At 38.6% G+C, this 24,044-nt stretch overlaps 1 protein-coding gene across 1 annotated transcript in view; it reads right to left on the minus strand.

Annotated features, from left to right (window-relative positions):
* The window catches only part of EFCAB6 (EF-hand calcium binding domain 6), a gene marked incomplete at both ends in the record, with an annotated part of 72,903 nt that overhangs the window by 31,743 nt on the left and 17,116 nt on the right, over positions 1-24,044 (minus strand). The window contains 2 exon segments of the mRNA XM_083860116.1: positions 6,835-6,951; positions 12,414-12,562. Of these exon segments, the coding sequence (XP_083716242.1) occupies positions 6,835-6,951; positions 12,414-12,562 (266 nt within the window).

Genomic DNA, 24,044 nt, shown 5'->3' on the forward strand with positions numbered 1-24,044 from the left:
CTGGCAAAGAGAGACAACACAGCTGTAGGACTTCAATTTGTTGTGCCTGTACACTCAGGATCACAGGACTGCAAAAACTCCTAAAAATCTTTCCAGTTTTCCATTAATTTATCTGAAAAGATCTCTCCACCTAAGAGATGAATGAATTTATAATGCTGGTAAGAAAAAAAAAAAAAAAAAAAAAAAAAAAAAAAGTGTTCCTGTAGTTTTGGTAACACTACCACATGGAAAAATGAACTAAAATGACAAATTTTAGACTTAAAATTACCTGGGTTATCACTTACAGTATTGCAAACTGGAACAAGAAAGGCAGATTTCTTTAGTTTATATGTTCCATTAAGATATTTGGAAACCTGACACTGTTTTACACCACAATGACACAGACTCTGAGATTCAGAGGGCTGAAAATGACTCCTTTATTTTTGGGATGTGTCTCCCTTTTATACTATTATACACAGATCAATTTGATTGGTCAAACAAAAGAAAACTTCTTTAATCACATTGGTCAGGTCAGGGGGGCATCATGAAGAAGTCATAATGAAAAATAATGATGAAATCTGGCCTACTGAACCTACTGTAGGATCTGTCTGTAGCAGTAGCACTTAAATGAAAAGTGTTTTTCATGCATAAATTAGGTGTATTAAAAACAGAATGTTCCTAGGAGAAACAAGACCAGGATCCTGTTTTGATAAAATAAGTCTCAGCATGATTGCTGATCTGACCAAACATTATAATATGTAAAATTTCAGGTGATCTTGAAGGAGGTCAAGAAACCCTTGGATTGTGTTAGCTTAGCTGGGGGACCTAGATTCGTTTCAGGTTCTGGTTCTACCAAAAGCCAGCTGGAATGGACTTGAGCAGCTGCATCAAATGTTGCTGTTGTTGGAGCCACCAGAGTAGAAAATTAGCCTGTTTCAGCTCCTACTATCCAAATATTTCAAAGCAATGCACACCATCCAGGGCTGTTCAATGAAACCTGCTTTTTGTGCTTTTAGTGTCTCTCCTGACCCCTGTGTACTCCTTTGGTACCTCTGTTATCTCTCTTGACACTTTGGTATCTCTCAAAAACACTCTCCAGAGCACCTAAGACAAAGCTAAATATGGAGTCTCTTTGCACACTAATGCAAACCTAAAAGAGAGTTGATATTGAAAAATTATGAACAGCTTCTTTACACTAGGTAGTACATTTACAAACTGCAGCTTAGGTTATTTCTTGGAATAATTCATTGAGCAAAAAAGTATTTATTTACTTCTGTCAGGGAAAACAAGCTAAGTGTTGCCTGTGGGTTTCAGCAAATAACCTCTCTGTACCTTGGGTGAATGGTTCCAAAGGAAAACATTGTAAGGCAGCTGCAAATTCAGAAATGTCAAAGCTGTGCCCAGGGAAATATGCAATGTCTGTGTAGTACAAAGAATAAATTGTCATGGAATCACAGAATATCCTGAGCTGGAAGGAACCCACAAGGATCATTGAGTCCAACTCCTGGCCCTGCACAGGACATTCCAACAATCCCACCCTGTGCATCCCTTGGGGCGTTGTCCAAACTCTCCTGGAGCTCTGGCAGCCTTGGGGCCGTGACCATTCCCTGGGGAGCCTGTTCAGTGCCCAACACCCTCTGGGGGAAGAACCTTTTCCTGATATCCCCCCAAACCCTCGCCTGACACAGCTACACGATGTTCCCTCAGATCCATTTGATTCAATGTACATTATAAAGAATAATAGATATAATAAGAAACAGCAAAATATATGTAAAAAAAACACCAAAACAGATCTGACAACAAAAAGCTAAGAAATGCTACCATTGTTCTTCTGCTGCATTCACATGGATGAGCTGGAGATTCTGCTGGAGTTTTCAAAAACTTCTAGTAACCATGGGATTGCTTTGCAACTGGTGCTTCAGAAATAAGAGTCTAAAAGTGATGATTAGGATTATTTGATTGCTAGAATGAATGTGGACCTACTAACTTAGCTAAAAACTGTACACAGAGCATAACATTTTACAAAAATGTCCAGCATTTTGCCACAGTCATTATAAAAGAGGCTACGATTAGAGAATTGAAAATAAACGCTTACTACGGGTTCTTTTTTCTCCAAACAAATCTTTAGATTTATGATAGTCAAGCTATCCAGCACGCTTTGGATCAATTAATTAACTCCTGGAAGGCTCCATTTTTCATTTGAAATACCAGATTCTATAAAAGCTGATGAAGGTAATTTCTTGTGGTCTTTTCCCCACGAGCATGAAAAAGAACAAACACTTACCAAAGAAATGTTGATTCCAACATGTCACTCTTTGCTGCCAGATCATTCTGACCTACAATAACTGAGAGGCAGGACATGTTTCAGTAGCCTGCATATTTTTTTTATTGTTTCTTTATTTTCTCTAAAGAAACCTGAGGAGACATAATGGGCAGAAAGAAGAAAAAGTGGAATAATGGCTTTGGAACAATAACAGAAAAATTAGGAGTAAATCCTTCAGTGATTCAGTTTTCTTGGCTAAGCACTAGACAAATATCTTTCTGTTCATAAAATTCACCCTAAGAAAATTCTGTTTCCCTTTAGTCCTCCACAGAGATCCAGGGTGGCAGTAATAATATAGAGGATGAGCAATTATTTACTTCATCAGTTGGTCTGGGAAATACTTTAAAGTTTGGCAATCAAAAGATAATGGTCTTGTGAAACTACTATCTGGTTTTTGAATTTTCTTTAGAGACTCTTGTCGCTGCATTAAATCATATGGAAGCAAAACCTGATAATGTACCTACCTCCCCCAGTAAATAACTCAGGGAATCTGGTGCTGAAGCTACAAAGACAGCTTGTACTTCATAAAAAAAAGTTGTACAGACTGACTAGATCTTACCCATGAAAGTGAAATACCTGTTATGATAGAAAGAAATTGCATTTTGTTTGACACTTAGATAATATGGGAATGTTAAGACCTACTACTTCAGGATTTATTAAACGTTTGCTTATTTGGCCACCTTGCAAGCTCAACTTTATTTAGTCAAAAGATTTAATTCTGTTGCCCAGATCATTATCTAAGTCAGCATCAGTGATATGACTGGGGACGTACTGATCTATTCTTTAAAAAAAAATAAAATCACAATGTTATGTATAAATATAAACTACTTTACATGTATTTCTTTCACAGTGGGAGCCTCCAGATGCTGAGGATTAAATAGCTCTTTCTTCTGCCTGTCTTTCCACCATCTCCAATACCTCTGCCTTTGTTAACAACTGCATTCAGTAACCCTTCAGTTCAGTAAATGAATAAAAATCATGGTAGTAAAGTGCTTTACTGAATCATTGCCTGAATGTTGTAAGCATTATTATTATTATTATCTACTGCAATGTGTGAAACTGGTTTTCTTTCCCTATAAATTGCTAAATGAATTCTTTCCCTCTGAGGTCAGACATGTATATGGATATGGATGAAATACTGCAGAGCTAAAATGAACAGTTTTTCTGTAATTATATTAGAAGGGAATTGTGATATTTCATCTATATCAAGCCATCTAATAAAAAATGCCAAGAGTGCTCCTGAAGATATGCCCAGTGCTTCCTTTGCTTGTGTCAACCAGAACTGAGAGCTTTAATTTTTTCAGACTATTATTTGCTCACTCAATTTAGAAACACAGAGCCTACAAGTTAAGGAGTGCAATATGTAACAAATCAAAGTAATAAATTAAAAAAAAAAAAAAAAATACAGCTTGTCCACCAAAGGGATGATCACACCAGCCAGTGTGGGACACACATATCATGGCACTCCATCAACATGGACAGAAAGACATCCCAGCTCAGCTCTGTGCACAGTGAGGACAGGCAGCTCTTATCAGAGCTAAACACAGAAAGGATTCCAGAGCCCAGGAGATGCCAGGGGAAGGTACAGCTGAAAATGGAGTGAGCTGTGGGACAGCAAAGGCTCAGCACTGCCAGTGTCACACGTGGTGTCACAGTCCAGCTGTAGGATGGGAAACTGCAAACACAAACCTTTTACAAACATGAGAGCACTCTGCTTATATCCCTTAATATTTTCTTACAATAATTGCCACACGGTCCAGACTCTCATTAACTTTGTCTGTTAATGGGAAACTGTTAAATGGGTGGGACTGTACAGGATCTGCAAAATTCCAGATTCTGGTTGCAGATTCGTGACACTGAGAGCCACCAGACCTTTTCTTGTGGAATGTATTTCCATAAACCCTAGAGAGACTCCTCTCCCAAAGTGGTGCAGGATTGTGTTTAAATAGTTGCAACTGACTAAAAATCATAATATTCTCTCTATGTTGAGTGGGAAAGTGAACAGTTTGTAGTAGGGGAGAAGGTGTTTGAAAGTTTAGTTTTCTTCTTTCTTTCTTTCTTTCTTTCTTTCTTTCTTTCTTTCTTTCTTTCTTTCTTTCTTTCTTTCTTTCTTTCTTTCTTTCTTTCTTTCTTTCTTTCTTTCTTTCTTTCTACCAAATATTGCCTACTTAAATTATTTTCATAATAACTTTGGTTTCTGTGTCTCCATATACATGGAGAAAATCTCTGAACAGATTATAGGAGGCTGTTTATTGAGAGGTTATTTATTGCTGTTTCTTTGGTATTGAAACACTTGCATCACAATTTTTTTTCTATGATCTAAGATTTTGCGTAAATCACAAAATATTACAAGACTCACAATAGAATATCAAAGGGTGCTTCACTCATCCTCTTATAAAACAGCAATCTCATTCAACATTTTAAAGTCAAATTTGTAGTACAGCTAGAGGGAATATTATATTTCTAGCTTGCACAATAGAAAGCCACAATGCTAGGCTGGGGTTTTGCTTTCAGGATATGGATTAACAAGGTAGGGACCAGTGGCATTTTAGACTCCACACATTGAGAACAATTTGGAAAGAGCATCAGCTGGAATAAACAGGGAGCAGGTGGGGCAGTGATGTGAAAAAAAAAATCAGAAGTGAATCTTTTAAAATCTTTTAGATAAGAACATGAAGGGATGCTAGTCCTGGAACAGAAGACATTCAAGTTCAAATTTACTATCTCCTGAAAAAAAGAGCAAGAAGCTTCTTTTGTTGTCAGGAACAAATATCTTTATTTGGTTTATATGGGTTTTTCACAATAGCTGAAAACCTACTCACATTAACATAAATATTTAAGAATAATACAGCAGCTGAGCAGAATAGTATTTGTTAAATGTTATTGTGCAGATCTTAGTGTGAATAGAAAATATGATATCCAAGAGGACTTTTCTTGTGTTGACCATGTGGACCTGAACATTTTTCATAGCACTCCTTCTCCATTCATTGTCAAAGCCTGTGAGTATCACATTTCCTTTCACCAGTAAGGAAGTCAACTTTCCTACCACACTTCATGCTACAACACAGATAATAATGGCAGAGTCAACAAAGAAACAACAACAGCTGCAAATTTACACATCTGGATCCCTCTATTGGCATAGCAGATACCAAAGGGTGGTGAGCAACAGAACCAGATAACAAAAACCTTCAAATAGATTTGTGGACAACAACCCATTCTCAGCTAGGTCTGTTTCTAATGAGGTCTTGCTGGGGCTGATTTTTAGCCCTGTTCTATCTTTTTATGCATATGTGTCTGTGAGGGTGTATAAACAGAGTAAACACATCCCTCTGCATGCATATATATATATATACACATATACATACATACATACATATATATATATATATATATATATACATATCACATGTACAAATGACATGGAAAAAAACCTCTCCAAAACTTTGGAAGATTGGGTGACCATAGTTAACTGAAAAATAAGTGGGATGGTAAAAACGATAAGAGAGAACATTCCACTAACACAACACAGAGGGGGAAGACTAAGGAAAGAACAAGTTTTCTAATGAAGTCCTACAATGAGAAACAGAGAAAATAGGCCAGAATAGAAAGGGGAAGCTTAATTAGAAGCTTTAATAAAAGCTTTGCAGTTCATAACATATAATCCAATCATAAATAAATTGCCAGGATGTTGCCAGGCTCAAGGGACTCAGTCAGTCCTTGGCTGTAGAAACAGGTGAACACTTAGCAGTACCTGAGAAATCACACTGTTTATTTATTTTTTCTCATACCGATGTAACTTCTATTGAAGAACCAACTCTCATTTCTGCCAGAACATTTCATGAAATGTACAAAAAACCTAGCAGGAGTTCAAAGGCAACCACAGGGAGGATTAAACTACTGGCCAACATGACTTGAAGCGAAACTGTAGGAGGTCAAAAATTTTTGGTCATCAGAGAAGTTGTTACAGGTTATTTTGTCCCTGGCTGCACATATCAATGTTACAGAAACTTGAAAAAGAGACTCTGCTTCGCTCTAACAGGAAACAAACACTTGCAACCACCAGATGACTTTGAAGAAGAAAGGAGACAAATTCTTAACTGTAATAGTAATTAACGGAGGCAGCACCTAAAAATAATTGCTCCAACCTCATCAAGCATAAAGGGAGCCTGCTTTAAAGTGGGATAAACATCTTGGATGTATCTGCAGAGCTTCTGAAGAACAGTGTCTCTAAAGAAATGTCCATCTCCTTTAGCTGGATCTATTCTGATAGAGGAAAAAAGAGTTTGCAATGCTTTCATGTCTGACCCTCCTTCACTCGCTGTGTTCTTCTCAGAGCAGGAAAAATAAATCACCTCATTAAGACTTTGGGTTTGATAGGATTTGAAATAAGAATGCACTTGGAAGAAACATTGCCAAGAGATTTTTTTTAACTGAATTTAATCAAGGGTGATCTCTGTGTGGATATACATCTCTTTTTCAATAAATACATAGCCACAGGTGACTCACATAACAAATAGGAACTTACAACTTACTTATGTTTGCTTTTTCTCAAAGGAATTGTCTGCTTGTTTTCAAAGGTACTCCCAAGATCCTGGAGTTTTTCTCCAAATTGTTGCCATGCAATTTTACCTGTGGCTTTCAGTCCAAACCTGATTTTTTTAAAAAAGTGGTTTTTTAGAGACTTTCTTATAAAAGCACCCTACGTCCCAATAAAAATTTTGAACTAGAACATCACATCATCACTATGATGCCAATGTGTGCAGCTCTCATCATTAGACTAAGCCTGCAGAGCTTTTCTTTGTTGCTAAATATGTAAACTGAGCCAACTTATTTCCTCCATTCCAAGTGCCTGAGTGTGGAATTTGTCTAACCAAATGTACATCCCTGCACCTGAGCGAGCCACTCTCAGTTCCCTTTATAGTCATTGGGGAGGAACAGGCCCTTTCTGGACAGGATTCATCTCATCCTAAAGCAGACATCTCTAACTGATTAGATGAATCCTGCCCATTGTTCCTCTCCAGTGACTGTAAAATGGAGTCCAGGAGGGGCAGTTCAGGCATAGACATTCCCATTACAGATGTCTGCAATGAGATAGTATTTAATGCATCTCTTCTCATTATTTACACATAACAGTAGAGAAGCTAACTAAGGGGAATAGGATATTGTGCTGTTTTAAGTGTTATGATGTGCATTGTACCCAAATAGGAAAACATCAAAAGTACTGGAAATGTTAAACTACGTTCAAAATTCTGGGAACTTAACTAGTGTCATATTTCAGAGATAATTACTTTAAAATCAACAAGGACCTCTCCTCACAACCCCCCAGACCAACTCCACTCAGTTTCAATGGCACTGCAGACAGATCCAATGGCTAAATGCACTCCTGCTTCAGATGGTTCCTTATAGGCAGCTCCATCCCTCAGGTATTATAAAAAATGTGCTGACTTCCTGCTAGACTCACCTCAGAAAAGCTTTTAGAACTCCTAATACTCCTTAAAATGGTGGCAGATGGTGTTTAGATAATTTGCTAGTCCAGAATGCAAAGGACAAAACTAAAATCTACCAGAGATATGCAAAGATTCCAGGACCTTTTACCAAAAAACTCCTGGTTTTGGACTGCCCAGAGGTTTGCTAAGCTCAGCCTAAACAAGCCAACAAAGCTTAGCAAGACAAGTTAGAAGGATCACAACATTCAAAGGCTGAGCATCTCCCACTGCCCAAACCCCAAAACAGAGGCTGGGAAGGGCCAAGCACCAAAGACTCAAGATAAATGAAGACAGAGGCAGTGCTGGAATTCCAATTTCACCAGGAGAGTAATTTCATTCCCTGCAGGGAAGGGCTTTTCCAGCAATACTGTTGAGGACTGGGTTATTAAAAAAAAAGCTGTGGGAAGGATAGATATTTCATGTCTGATTATTGTCTCGGATAAATGAACATGAAACAAACAGTATGAAACAACAGATTATTTTTTAAAATTAAGGCCAAGATAACAACAATCATTTTGAGCCCCCCAGCTGAGATCTCTTCACACTCAAAAAGTCTAAATCCCTCAAATCACACTGCAGAGAGCAATTCTGCACTGAAAACGAGCAACCAGCCAAAGCTGTGTCAGTCAGAGCAGCAGACCTCTCTCCACTTCCACCTCCTTGCTCAGGAATCCTGCAGCTGCCACTGGGATTGAGCAGGGACAGCTGCCAAAATCCTGGGAGAGCTGGAAGGGACAAACACCAGGGTGGATGTGGGAAGGTCTGACATTCCTCACTCCAACTCATCGTGCTGTTGGATCAGTCCACAAGGTGCAGGGGTTTTGCAACATCTTGTGGATTTGAGGAGTGGATTGTGGAGCTCTTTCAGGGCTGCCTGTGATAGCATAGGGTTTGAATATTTCTAAAAATCATGGGAATTTTCTACAATAGATTAAGAGGAGGTGGAAAGAAAGGTTGGGCCTGGATAGGCCTGGAAAGGGAATCAATTTTATGTAAGCCCTGGAAACAAGAGTTGGGTTTTGTCTTTACTAGATCATGTTAAACTGCACCTGCATAATCATCGTATGATAAATGATGTGATGGTTAATTGTAATGATTGTTTGGTGGTGGAATATGATTATTATCTTAAACAAGAATCATGAGAAACGATATTTGGGGAGGCCTGATGGAAACTGCAAGGATTCATGCTTGGATAAGATCAAGATATTCAATAGAACCATATGAATTTAGTAATTAATATATATATAGTTATATAATGAAAGGGTATAAAAACATGTCCATCTGGAATCCATGTCAGAGTCAGATTTGGGTCTGTACCCTGTGCCCCTGATTCCCAGAGCTCTTCAATAAAAGCACCTGCACATAATCATTCTGTGATTTTGTGTTTCAATGCTACTACCTGTGCCTTGGCCAACAGCACATTTCTCTTGCAGATTTTATCACAGAAAGGGATGAATTTTGTCCTTCCAGGGGCCAGGTTTGGGAGCTCAGGGAGGAACACACTAGCTTTGAGCTTTGGTTGTAGATAAAACTGAATAGAATAAAAACTGAGAAGTGGCTTCAGAGCATTTTATTTTATTTTTTTTTTTTTTTAATTTCAAAATATTTCCTCTTTATGGTTAGCAAACTGGCCTTCAGATTTCAGGCTGTGCCAGGAAAGCAATAAGTACAATATTTAGATGCCATAGGTAGAAATACTGAGGAATAGAAATATTACTCCTCTGTAGGGCCAGATGAAAATGTGCATCTTTTTTTTTGAGGGATAATCCAGCATTTTATTTACTGTAGGAGGCCAGCTAAATTGTAAAAGTAATAAAAATAATTCTGCACGGTATGGCTTTTTGGAAGTGTGCTTCTGGATAAGTCCAAGTTCAGAAGAATATATTTCCAAGAGAATTGACTGATTAGAGCCATAACAGCCTGGATAGCTGGCAAAACCATGTAATGCATCATCCCATACTGGTCTTTTACAGAATACCAGGAATTTGGACATTTTCAATCATCAGTGCCTTAGCATCTGATACTTTTATGCAAATCATAAATCAAAGAAATGAAGCATGAGGGTAACACAAAAACCGCTTCTGCTGCTGAAAACTGTCTTTGTGTTTTTAACTGATCTCACGTTCATCATCAAAGTCCTGACCAACCGAGAATAATGATTCACCTCATGTCACAAATAAAAGTCACCAATTAAAAATCCTGGCAGCCATGAGAAAAGAGTGTCAGAAGTGAGACCCTCTGCTGGCAAACCCTTCACTCTGGTCATGTATGATTTGCTCCCAGCCACTGCCAAGAACACCCTTCACTCACCCATGAAGGGACAAATCTACAGCAAAGCTCAAAGACACAACCTCAGTATTTCCCACATGGGAATGCTGAAAGATTTTGTGAAATTAATTCCTTCAGTTTATACAGCCTTGAGTGATGATGAAAATGCCTAAATGAAAAAAAATTGAAAGAGTAGAAGTGATGGAATTCAGTGAATTCAGGACTCAGAGGAATGATGTTCTTTGAGTGAAAGACACCTTGATGGTGCCTTGGATGTGCTTGGTTGTGCTGCAGAGGGGACACACACAGAGAGAAAAATGTGTGGGTGATCTGGTCCTAAACCAGGCAAGGATAAAATTGTAGCTGAAGTCTCCAGGCAAAATTGAATCCACTTCAATGGGCCCTGAATTTTATATCAGGAGCCCCTGAGATGTAAATATCTCAAACAACTATCAAATGCTGTCATGTATTATTTCTTACAAACAGGTCCCTGGCTCAACAAATGCCATATTATATAAATAAAATCTTAAAAACCTTGAAATCACGTCCCTATCCTGTTCATTCCTTTTACATTTATTATCAACTACTATTAAGTTACTTCATTATTAAAATTTGATGACGAGGAAGAGCTTTTGCTGTTGTTCCATTCACCTGGTGGAGCTTTTGAATTGTATTATCTGAGAAATATCACCTAAGATATATGACATGCACAGGCTTGAACATTTCTGTTTACAGCATCATTAAAATGTCACCATATTTTTCAATGCTAGAATAAACCTCCAGTGGAAGAATACATGCAGAAATCTTTCCATTATGCAACAGCCCTTAAAAGTAAGATTTACTTGAAAATTTAAACTAACAAGTGACATTAATTGAAAAAAAAAAAAAACCAAACACCTCCATAATAGTAATTTTTTGACAAAGTAATAGTCGATCATTGTTACATCCCACTGTGAATGATTAGAAGCAAATCAGATTTATCTGCTGAACGCACAGAGCAATATGGTTACTGCAGATGACACTCTGATACAGCACCTGCTCCTGCAGAATGTATATCTGCACTGAGCTCTGTGCAGCTAACTAGTGCATAGACAGAAAAAATAAAATTCCCCAACTTGTTATCTACGTGGGCAGTTCCATTCCTTCAACAGGTTAAATGGATGAACTGTGAGTTATGGAATCCTTAGTAAGTAATTCCTGATCTGGTTGTTGACCTCCTCACACTGTTTGATTTGGGTGCCTGGGTAAGCTTAAAGTAATATTTTGGAGTAAAAATGCTGTGTAAGAGTTAAGTTGTTCTCCCTTTCTCCTTGACTGGCCATATGCCCTGGGCACTGTTGCCAACAAGTATAAAGTCTATTCTGTCAGTTTTCTTCTCACAGCTTTTGGTTTCTGAGCACAGGAGATTAATCATGAGAGATACTGGACTAGATTTAACCAAAAGGCACAAAAAAAATTTCATTCCTATGATATTTTGGCTTTAAAATGGAAAATATGGAAGATAGTCAAAGTATGACAGTGATCCTATTCAGGAAATCACATTTTGGAAGATGTCCTGTGGCCTGAAATCTGTCTGCTGAGATCCTTGAAGCTGGGCTGTAAAGTGTTTTCTATCTGTTTATATTCTGTGCACTATTCTGCCCATAAGGTGATTTGGGTTTTGGTCACAGTACTACAAAGATGCCTGGCTGCAGTAAAATAGGACACTGACTTGAAATCAGTATTTGGGACAATTTCTCAGGCTTCAAAGAAGCCTCAATAAAAAATATTTACAATTTCAGAACCCAAGTTCAAAAGATTTTTTTTGCCTCTTTTTGGCTTAAATTTAAATTCCCTGGTATGAAGTTGCTTTTTTATGCAGGACAGAAGTGCCCCCTCAGGTGTCTTTTCCAGTGAGTGTCAGTAAGAATGAAATATTTTCATTTATTAACTTTAGTTTCACTTTTTTCTTTCTTTTCCCTGCCACACCCTCACATTTAAAATGGAGAGGCCACACTGTCACCATGCAAATATATGGTGCAAACAGTCCTGAAGTTGCTATTCCAGCAAATTTACACCATCCCACACCACCAGTCACTTGAATGCAAGAAAGTAACACTTCCTTTAGGAAATGAAATACAAATTAGTGAGCAAATGGAATTAGAAAGCTTCTACTCCATTAAACCTATGTATCTCACTGCAAGGAAAAAAAATGGGGTTTTTTACCCTGTTATATCAGGTTTTGTGTACTGTGCCATATATACTGCAACACAGTCACAAGTAAGATGAATTAATGATGGTAGTCACAGGAAGCAATAATAAAGTTATAAGACAGCAGTGCTAAAAAATGTCCCCTAAGAAAATAATATGATTCTTACCTATTCATTAGCTCTTGAAAAATTTCATTTGGCAGAGGAAATATAAAGCCATTTATGACTGACTTCAAGTAATCCAAAGACACAAATCCACTCTGACTGACATCAATTTCTCCGAAGGCTTTTTCAATGTCCTGATAGGCTGAGCACGGCTGTAATGAATACAATTTATAGTGTTTTGCTTCGAAAAACCAAGTTCATGAAGCTTTTAAAACAGTGGTGCATTTTTTACGAGACCTTTTCAGATGTTCTTGGCTGTGAACTGATCAAATAGGTTACCCTGGCATGCTCTGACGGTCAGATGTTTAATTAATAAGCTCACTACATAACAATATTCCCAATCTCATGCTCTCAAATGACAAGTCAGACAAGTTTCTCAAATAATAACTCTGCTTCAAAATTCAGAGCTAAAAATACTTTGTGGATCAGCCTGTTTTATGTAACACCTCTCTCAATGCAGCCTTTTGACCCAGCATCAAAGTTCTCATTATTAAAATGGGTTTGTTAGCACAATTAATACTGGACAAGGTTAGAAGATGTGGAATAATTAAGAGAGATGTTGTTCAAACATATCACACATTTCTTTGGTTTTTTTTTTTTTTATTTTAATTAATGTGTTGTTGCAAAGGAGTTATGTGGATATGGGGTTTTTTTCACTTATGGGACTTGTAAAATGCCTGAAAGTTGACTTACTGCAGATTTTAAAAAGGTTCATGAAACAATAGGAAGACTGGTCTGTTTTTCTGAAATGTGAGCTCACATTGGGCTCTTGAATACTGAGAACATCCCTGAGGCTTTTCTCCCCCCACCTTTTTTTTTGACAAGTACCCCACCTGCCTCTAAGCTGATTATTGTTCCTTCAGAACTGCTGGAATTGCAGGGTGAAGACACAGCATGATGATAGATGAGAAGAAAGAGGGTCAAGATGTTGGAAGTCCTTGTAGCCTTGTTTTTCCTTATTCTCCTGTATTACCAAGGTTGAGAGAACCATTTCCAGGGCTGTATAACTGAGCCTGTAGCAGAATATCCCTGATTCAGCTTCTCTTCTCTTCTCTTCTCTTCTCTTCTCTTCTCTTCTCTTCTCTTCTCTTCTCTTCTCTTCTCTTCTCTTCTCTTCTCTTCTCTTCTCTTCTCTTCTCTTCTCTTCTCTTCTCTTCTCTTCTCTTCTCTTCTCTTCTCTTCTCATGCCATAAAGGCAGTGTTGAATACTGGAAAACTTGGTTTGTTTTCACGTTCCCATGTTCCACCACCACACTTCACAACCACTTTCTGTTAAATTCTCATCAAAGGGCATGTGGAGAGGTCATTTTCCATGTCTATTCCAGCTCCACTCTCTCTATTCTAAGCTTGCCACCACATTTTAAAAAATGTGCTTCTGCCATAGCACCTATCTGCTAATAATTTATTTCAGAATATAATTGTCAGACTGACACTAGTCATTACTCAGAGTCACTAAGGAACTTCACCTGACTGATCTAGCAAATCTTGAAACACAGTTTTTATTCACTCTCATTCTATGTTGGCCAAAGGAATCTGGAGTTCCAATACTTATGTTTCAGTGCTGTGAATCTAAGCAAGACTGGAACACACAAAATAAAACAGAACTGCTGCTTTTGCTAACCAGCTGTGAACTCAAACAAGGAACCCTATGCGTGGAATTGGTTCATGAAAGAAGAGAGCAGAATTACCAGGCCTCAAAGCTTGGCCATTTCCTTTGGGTGTGGTGCCTGACTCAGTTTTGCTGTCTGTTGAAATATTGCAAAGTACTAATGGCATTCCCTTACTCTTTCATTGGGCTCCCTCAGTGTAACCAGACTTCATTCTGGCATGCAACACTCAGCTGGTGGGGACTGGAGGAAAGATTTTGCTGGTGAAGACTGCAGAAAAAACCCCTTTGCTTCTTCTGCTCCTTCTCTTTTATTTACTGGCAGGTTAGTGCCCTTAAGGAAACTGTCTGTGGGCAGAGGAGCTGTCTGAAATCCAGAAAGGGCAAATGCATGGTCCTGCACCTGGGGAAGGACAATCCCTGGGGTCCTGGTGGAAAATGAGCTGTCCCCAAGTCAGCAGTATGTCATGAGGGTAAGGAGGCCAATGGGATCCTGAAAACATTCAAACCCTACATAAGGTGCCACTTTCTGGGCCATCTACGTGAATTTTAATATATCTGCACATTTCTCTTCCAATGATATTAAGATATCATGATATCAGACAAATTCCAATATAAATTATGGCAATATGTACCTATGCTCTGTAGCAAATTGTCTGGATCTTAGAGTGGGCTGGAAAATTTGCAGCAGCTTCATCTGGATTGAATGGAAACCTCACTTTGCAGTTAGAACTCATTTCCACGTGATATTAACTTTTACAGCTCGATTGCAGCATTTACTTTTTAGATATTTCCCTTGATTGGCAGTGAAGCTGCTGCCTGCACCTTTTAGAACAGAAGGTTGTTCAGAAAACACTTGCTGTGACTCAAAGCTCATTATTTATGTTCCCAAGCAAGGAACCTAGAAAGATGTAGTTTTTAAAATGAAAATTAGAATTCTGTCACATAAAGAGGATCCATAAAGTCTACAGCTAAAATGGCACCATTACCACATCTTGTGCATCACAGGCAACTAACTTTCTCTTGATTTTTCTTTTTTTTTTGCATTTAGCCCCATAATTAGTCTCTAAATACAATAAATCTTGCGTTTGATTAAAGATGTCTTACAAAAATGTGTCTTGTTAGTCCTGATGAATTTGTTCCGAGAAGAAATTGATTGCCTTACTTTTTAATTTGAATTTATCTACTGAAGATGCTACACCATATGATGCAGACACCTCTTAAACTCCCTTCTCAAAGGTTAAACAGATTGTCTGCTAACATTAAGCTCCAAAGGATTCACACCAGCCCTTGAATCACAATTATGGGAGGTTTTTTTGCATGGTTTTCCAACATCCTGAGAATGAGAGCAGCTGATGTGAAGCTGTGTTTTGGTTTTGGTTTTCAACAATAGCTGAAAATAAAAGTTCTAGTTCTTTCAGACTTTTTCTGGATATCTTTGGGACATTAACCCTTTAGAAGTCCCTCAGCAGAGGCCAAGATTTTAGGAAAAAAAACAAAAAACAAACCTCACTCACATATAACCCTCTAATTACATCAACATAGGGGATAGGAAGAGGCAGGGGAATTCTATTTGCAGTTTTTGGGACTATTTAAGTGATAATGAGAAGAGAACCTGGTTAATGAGTTGTCAAATTTCATTTGGGACAGGAAAAGAGAGCTGCACAGACATACCCTGTTTTCCTCTCTATTCTTCTAGTTTTTTGGGAAAGCACAAAGGTATATTTAGCTGTTAAGATCATCATAATTCCATTGCTTTTGTGGGGTACTGAAAGACAAGAACTCACCATCACAACATTAAATTTACCTAATGAACTTGGGAAGTTGTTCGCTTGCCTCTTGCCTCAGTTTCCCATTTGTAATAATCAACTGTAAGCAACTTAAATTTGTAACAATTATTTGTAATGAATTAATTTAATAAAAATATAATCCTGGCTAACCCACAGGGCTCTTCTGTTTGTCACCATAAACCACACACCTGTTTCTGATGTAGGTAAAAGGTGAGTCTTTGCATAATTCATAGAGGACTTTACTGCTTTTCCCCTGAAATTCCCCCCAACATCCTATTTCTCCTCAGGACTTCTCTTTGTGTCTTGCTAGAGGGTGAGAACTATCTGAGAATTAATTTTCGAGGAAATTTTAAAGGGATTAAGATTGTACATATGGAAATACAGAATGAACATACAGGCAGTGCTCTGACATGTGTGAAACATATCAAATGTGGTGGAAACATATCAAATAAAATCAGTTCCACTTTGAACAAACTTTTCATGCCTATAGTCAAAATTAAAGGCGTACTTCAAAAACATTTGTTTTATTATTTTTATTTATATAAAATATATATTTATATAAAATATTATATTTATTTATGTGTTTTATTTATATATAAATATAAAATATATGACACGTTATATTTATATAAAGTATTTATATATTTTTGGTTTATTATTTTTATTATTTTAGTTCATGTGTCGTTGCAAAGGAGTTATGTGGATGTGGGTTTTTTTGCTTATGGGACTTGTAAAATGCCTGGATGGACACTTTGATGTTACCATGAAAACGCCATGAGAAAGGTCAGTTAAATAATAAATCTCAGCATCAGGAATGATACTCTGGAACATTTTTGGAGTATCTGAAACTCTCTCCTGATCAGAGTTTACTTTTTAATCTATCAAAAGAACCCAAAGCTACAACATGAAGACACACACAAAGTATCATGGCCTTACTATAAAATAGGAATGCTCTTCAGTCAAGATCCTCCATTTGTGACCCTTCCCATGGGAATTGTCCCATGAAAACAGCACCATTCCTTCCCCCAGGAACTTTCCACTGCTTCATCCCTTCAGTTCCTGCTACTTTGAACCAAATGGCTTATTATGCATCCATAAATATCTTGGCTGAAAAGACAATCCCATTTGGTTGACAAATAGAAACACAGAAGGAATGACTGGTTTAAAATTGTACTTTTGCCCTCTCGTCTTTATGCCCCTGTTTCTCACACAGGATCCCATGGCTGGGCCAGGATCACCACCATGAACCAAATCCCTGCAGAAGGAAAGACATGGTATGTCACCCTGATTTTCAGCCTTCTGATCTTGTTTGCATAATTTTACTGGAGTTTCTCATGCATTTAACATAAACCAAGTAGGTTGTTTTCTCATCCCTCTCTGTGATGGGCTGCTGGTTTGACCACTGGGGTCAGAGGGGTGTTCCTCTCATCCTCCAATGCTTGATCAAATTCTAAATCCTATTTAAACCCCAAATCATAATAAACTTCATTCTTTCCTTGCTCTCAACATGATGGGTGAGTGGCGTTCTTTCGTGTCATAATTACAACAATGGTAAAATTTGGACCTAAAACTGGGCCAGAGCCTGTTTGCATGATAAAAAAATCAATAGAATTTTTATTGCCTTCACCTGGGAGTATGAAGAGAACATAATTAAACCCCCAAATTCTTGCATCTAATCATGACAACGATGGGTTTGCTTTCACAGATTTATTGAACGAGAAAAGTATTCCCAAAAACTGGCTTTGGGCACAACAGTCTCTTCCATCCTTCTCCATAGTGAGAAGGAGGAAAAACAAGGAACTCTAATTTATTGTTCTCATCTGCTTGCCTTCTGGATATACTTTTATCTGCTCACTTACTAGGAAGGGCAGCAAGCCCTGGGTACTTCAAATCAGCTTCTGGATGGCCTTGCTCTTCCTGTCATTAAATAATTTCCCTGTTTATTTCTATGACTTCTCCACTTATATAACGTAAACCATTTTATAGGTTATAATCTGAAAAAAACCACATTCCAGTACCTGTTTACATTCTATACCTGCTTGAATTTGGACATTGTTTCCACATTTTTGCATAAGTTTTCCCTAAAAGCTACCTCAGTGCTGGAAAGACTTATACAAGTATTATTCTACACATTTCAAAGTCTGGGTTCACTTTTAACTTCAATGTATATTCCTTAAGCAACAACACTTCATCTGAAATTATTTTTTTTTAGGTAGTAATTTTCACAACCATTGAAGCTGACAATGCACATTTAATAAGCATAGAAATGGCTGCTGGTTTTCTAAGTATCAAAATATGCTAATTATGAGTGCTACTATTCATTATTTTCCTACTTCCTATTTTTACACCCTTTACGGATACTCCTAATTGTTAAAATTGAAAAACAAACAAATGTACCCATTATACTTTTTTATGAATCCAGCCCATTGTTCAAGGAAAAGAAATCATTCTTTACACAAAGATTTCCTCTGAAATTGCTGCCAAAGAAAATAACCTTGAGTTATTTGCTGCATAACTGCCACACGAGAACATTAAAGGTGCCTAGGGACAGCTTCATCTTGAGCATGTGACTTTTTAAGAAAAAGCTTTTAAGTTCAATATTTAAAAATTGCTGCAGTGTCCCTTTTTTCTTCCTCTGATCTTTAAATTAAACCCAGTTATCACAAATAGGAGGAATTTGGGTGTTTTTAGTTTCTATGGTTAGGGCCATTTATCTAGGAAAGAAGGTTTGTGTGGCCTGGTTGCCATAAATTCAGGATATCACTGGAATTTTGAGGAAATAGGTGAGTGTGTATATATTTAGATAGGGATATTTCATGGTGGATTTTCCCAAAAAAAAAACTGGAGAATGAGGCAAGGCCTTGATGTGAAACCTGAATAACTTTGCTGACCATTAAGACTAATTGACCAAACCCAACTCTGAAACCCTAAAAGCTGATTTGGTCTTAGAGGGAGTTATATTATTATATTTTCCACATAATCAAGTAAATTTTTAGATGGGAGGTCCACTCAGAAAGGGTTCACTGCTTCCCAGACAAACCTGGGTTTCAGAACTGCCAGGCTTCTGGGGTTTTTCCAGAATTTTTTTTTAATAACCTTTTGGTAAGGTAAAACAATTGCTCCATCTCTCTGGTGTTGGTCTGACTCATCTGAAAGAAATGCTATGAGTGCAAACAGGGGGCTCTGGGTGAGTTTATGCATCCAAAACACATCTCTAAATATGAATATTTCCCCTATACTACATAGTATATTTCCTCAGCCCAAAAGATATGTATGAGCCATGCCTCAGGTCAGGATCTTGACAGAAAAAAACTCTTTATAATAACAGGACTGGTCCTAAGCCCACTAAAGTTAATTGAGAGGCTCAACACCATGGCCCAGAGCAACTATAACAGGATTATGAAAAAAACCCACATGATAATTGATCCAAGGCAAATATATTGGCAGAGTCCAAAAAGCAGAAATCAATCCACAAGACCACACTGTGAAGGGACAGCAAGGGAGAAAGTTGGTGGCAGAACTTGGCCCAAAGAATGGGACTGGGTTTGGTTTTGTCTGTTTGTTTTTGTTTGTTTTTTTTTTTTAACAGATCAATGCAGCAAGAAGAATTTTAAATGGATCATGTAATACTATGACTCAAAACTAGAAACCAGAAGATCAGCAGGAGCACAGGCCCTATCAAATAAGATGAATTTTCTCTAAAAGTCACAGCCCCAGGTTCATGCTGTGAGGAGTGCACTGTCCTGAGGAATGTGACAGAGAATCATATCCTGGCATGCAATATCCAGGAATGTCCCTGGACACACAAGTATTGAAGCAGAGGTTCCTTACATTCACAAAAACATCAACAACAGTCTCAAAAGTAGAAGAATCCAAGAGTTTTGCCCTGCTGGTTTTGGGCATTCCAAGCTTTTGCTTGAGGATGGGAGTTGAGTGGGAAGCAAAGACCGTCAGCATTTCCTTGACCTTCCTGTTTATCTGCTCTGGATGTGACAAACAAACTCCTTGGAAGCCTAAGGGCTACTGATTTTGTCAAGGAATTCCAGAGATGAAAATCTGGAGAACCCAGATATTCCATGGGAACATCCAGACTTTTTGCTCTTCACATTGGATTTCCCCAGTTTCACAGCCATGATTCCTAATGTCAGCAGTACAGGTTTTTGGAGGAGTCAAGACACCAAATAAAGTTCCCAAAAAAGCAAAAAAAATGTATTGTCCTTGCTCAATATAACAGGAATTCAGGGGGGCACATAAATATATTTGAAATAGCAGAAGCTGCTTAGAGTCAAAGTTCTTGACTTGCTCATTTCTCCTCAACTGTGATACAGAAAACATAAGGCAACAGAATTCTTTTTGGGTTTGATTACAGATCATTCAGCTTTTTGCATTAACAAATGTGCAGGTAGAGGAGCAGAGCACACTCATCTGTATTATCTTGTCCTTGAGATTTAACTGGACCTGAGCAAAATTTTCAGCACAGAAGTGAATTTGATCCATGATTTTAACAACACTGAAAAAAACCCCTCAAACCACTTTATTCCTTTGACTTGGGCAGTGATATCCTCCTTTAAACATACTATTAACTGTCTCACAATTTGTACTTGGAGAAGAAAATACACTTGCATTTGCTTTATGATTCATCCATAAGAAGAAAATCAGATAATTCAGGTATATTTAAACACCCATAAATTTAATAGGCTTCTTCTAAAGTTGCGTGTGTGATTTTCCAGCAGTATGAAAATTAAGTAAAGGTTATATTTTATCTCTGTCTGATATCCTGCTGTTTCATACAAAAGTGACTCAGGACCATTATTTTCACCTGTAAGCTTCGGAAGTTTTTCTGATAAAACTTCATTTTAGAGCTTTAAATCCCCAAAATGAAAATTTGTATTCTTTTTTTATCATTCATCACTTACGGGATGTGGCAACATTTTAATAAATTTATTACCTTTCAGATTGCAATGCCAAACATAAGGTTTATTATCAAATAAAGCATCGTTTTTGTTTTTTTGATTGCCTGCTTTAGGAAGAGTATTGCTTCTGCTCTGTAATTGCCTCTACAAAATTATTTAACTGGTTTTGTTGATAACTAATTATGGAAAGTATCCTAACCAGAAAAAAATACACAAAGTGAAATAGCGTAGCCAGGGAATATGAGAGGAGAAAAAATACTTTGGAAGTCTCTTGCAATTAAATTAATATATAATTTAAAAAAAAAAAAAAAAAAAACCAACAACAACAAAACTGAATAAGCCCTCAAACAATAAAACACTATCCTAATTTGCTTCCTTTTCTTTTTAGTCCCTATCTACCAAAGATTATCTCAGGCGGTATTTCCTCATGGATATCACAGACTCCAGAATCCACTGAAAGTGTTTAGAAATCATAAGACACTAAACATTCTTTGGAAACAGAGCATGTAGGACCATGGGGTCATAGAATAGTTTGGGTTGGACAGGACTTTTATAGCTCATCCAGTCCCATGCCCCTGTAATGAACAGGAACATCTTTGACTAAATCAAGTTGCCCAGACCTTCATCCAACCTGACACTAAATGTTTCCAAGGATGGGCATCCACCCCTGCTCTGGGCAACTGTGCCAGTGTTTCACCACCTCATTATGAAAAATTTCTTCTTTAAATCAAGGCTGATTCTCCTCTCTTTTAGTTTAAAACCATTCCCTTTTGTCTTATTACAATCGATCCTGCTAAAGGGTTTCTTCCCATCTTTCTTTTAAGGACTGAAATGCTACAGTAAGGACTTCCCTAGAACCTTGTCTTCTCCAGGCTGACCAACTTCAGTTCTCCCAGCTTGTCTCCATGGGAGAAGTGCCCCAGCTCCTCTTGGTGCCTCCTCTGGACTCACTCCAAGAGGGCAAAGAATCATGGAATGGTTTGGGTTGGAAGGGGATCTTGAAGCCCATCCTGTTCCACACCCCCAGCCATGGGCAGGGACACCTTCCACTGTCCCAGGTTGCTCAGAGCCCCATCCAACCTGACCTTGGACACTGCCATGGGATGGGGCAGCCAGAGCTGCTCTGGGAAACTTGTGCCAGGGCCTCCCCACCCTCACAGGGAGCAATTTCTTCCCAATATCCAATCTAACCCTGCTCTCTGTCAGTGTGAAGCCATTGCCCCTTGTCCTGTCACTCCAGGCCCTTGTCAAGAGTCTCTCTTCATCTTTCCTGTGGGTTCCCTTCAGGCACTGCAAGGCCACAATGAGGTCACCCCAAAGGCTGAACAATCCCAATTCCCTCAGCCTTTCCTCCCAGCAGAGCTGCTCCATCCCTCTGATGCCCTTGGTGTCCCTGCTGTGGCCTGGCTGGAGCAGCTCCCTGTCCTTGCTGTGCTGGGATCCCAGGGCTGGAGGCAGAGGGGCAGAATCCCCCTCCCCTGCTGCCCTGGGGCTCTGGGTCCAGCACACAGGGCTGGGCAGGGCCAGCTTCACCCACAGCACCCCCAAGTCCTTCTGCTCCCTCTGCTCATCCCCACCTGGATCCATCCAAGGATTGCCCTGACCCAGGTGCAGCACCAGCACTTGGGCTGGTTAAACCTCATGAGATCCAATGATTCACAGCTCTGTGAGTTGTCATTTCACCAGATCACTTCACTGTGCTAAAGTGAGAGGAAGAACATCCCAGCACCTGTGGTGTGACATTTCCCCGTTCACTGCCTCAAGCTCCACAGGATGTGAACATGTCCAGTGGTACCACAGTGTTTAAATAACAACATTCCTTCACCCCAGGGGGAAAAAAACCAGTTATATTCAAGCCTTTTGCAGTAATTCAGCAAAGGCGTGAAATGCAGCTGATAAGAGATGTTTCCTTTTCCAATGGCAGGGATTCACACATCACCTGGTTATCAGGATCTTTTTCCCTGTGAGGGGCAGCAGCCCTTGGCTCTCTCCATTCACTGATATCAGCAGGAGGGGGAGCCAATTTCTCATTCAGAAGCCAACAGCTTCAATCAAATCAGCTGTAAAAGGGGTGGCATCTTGGCTCCTGTAGGTGTGTCCTGCACACACACTCTGTCCTCCTGATACATTGATTCTGCTGAATAATATTAAAAAAAAATAATAAAATCATATATCCTGTGTCAGACCAAGAAACTGAAGAGGTGAAGTGTAAGGCTGTCCCAGAGTGAGGAAAATTCTTTCTTCTTTTCTCTACTTCCTCCCTCTGAAAGAGCCTCTGGGGTTCTCACTATCTCTTCTGTGCAGCTTTCAGAGTGGAGTAGGCACAAACACTCCCCAACCTCGTCCTGGATTTGAGGCCAGGAACATCCACCCCCAAAGCCACTCGGTGGGACTGCAGGCAAGGCCAGTCACACATCATCTCTCCAATATCTCAACCTCCACCCTGAAACTCAAGGTGATTGGGACAAATTCAGATGCAGGGACTCATGCCTTTGGAATGAATTACCAACACATTTATCCTTGCATACCATTGCATCCATTAGTCAGAGAAAGGCTGAAGGCTGCAACTTGCATCCAGAAGATAAACTGTCAAATTACCCTGCTGCTGCAGCCCGCAGCCACTGTCACTCAGAAGATCACAAAGGCCCCATCATTTATTGTTATTTTTAACTCTCACAGAAAAAAAAAAAAAAATCACGGCTGTTTCTTTACTTATTTTCAAATTCCAAGCCCTTCATCCTAAACTAAGTTATCTCAAGCTGTGTTCCTCTCTATCCATCCAGCCAAAAGGTCTGCAGCACCTGATAATGTTTTCAACATTCTCTGCAATCCACAAATTCCAAGTGATTCCAATACAGCACAACCTTCCTTAGCACAGGAGGAAATGTTGCAACAACACCACATGAGAAATGAGTATTTTTTCATTTAACTCAGTGTTCTAAGGCAAATTTCTCTTCAAATGGTGCTGGGAAACTTCAAGACTACTTCAGGCAAAGAAGTGAATTTCAGATTCATATATTTTAAATGGCAGGCAGAGGATGTTTTTCCTTCAATTCTAAAACCTGGAGATTTGCTGGAAACAAAAGATCAAGGCTAGTACATTTCCAAAGTATCATGTCAGTGAGGATGTCACTGAATTATTTTTCCTAAATACTTTTTTTTTTCACTTCCGCAAAAATTTCCCAGATCAAGAAGTTGAAAGAAAAGGATACATGGGACAAAAGGACAAATATGTTAACATTCTTCTCCAGGTCTGTTAAATATCTCAGCAGCCTGGACCTTAAACTGAAAAACTGAGAACTGACAATAAAAGTAGTATTGGGAG

Source organism: Zosterops lateralis, assembly GCF_965231275.1.
Source record: "Zosterops lateralis genome assembly, chromosome: 4".
NCBI classification, from domain to species: Eukaryota; Metazoa; Chordata; class Aves; order Passeriformes; family Zosteropidae; genus Zosterops; species Zosterops lateralis.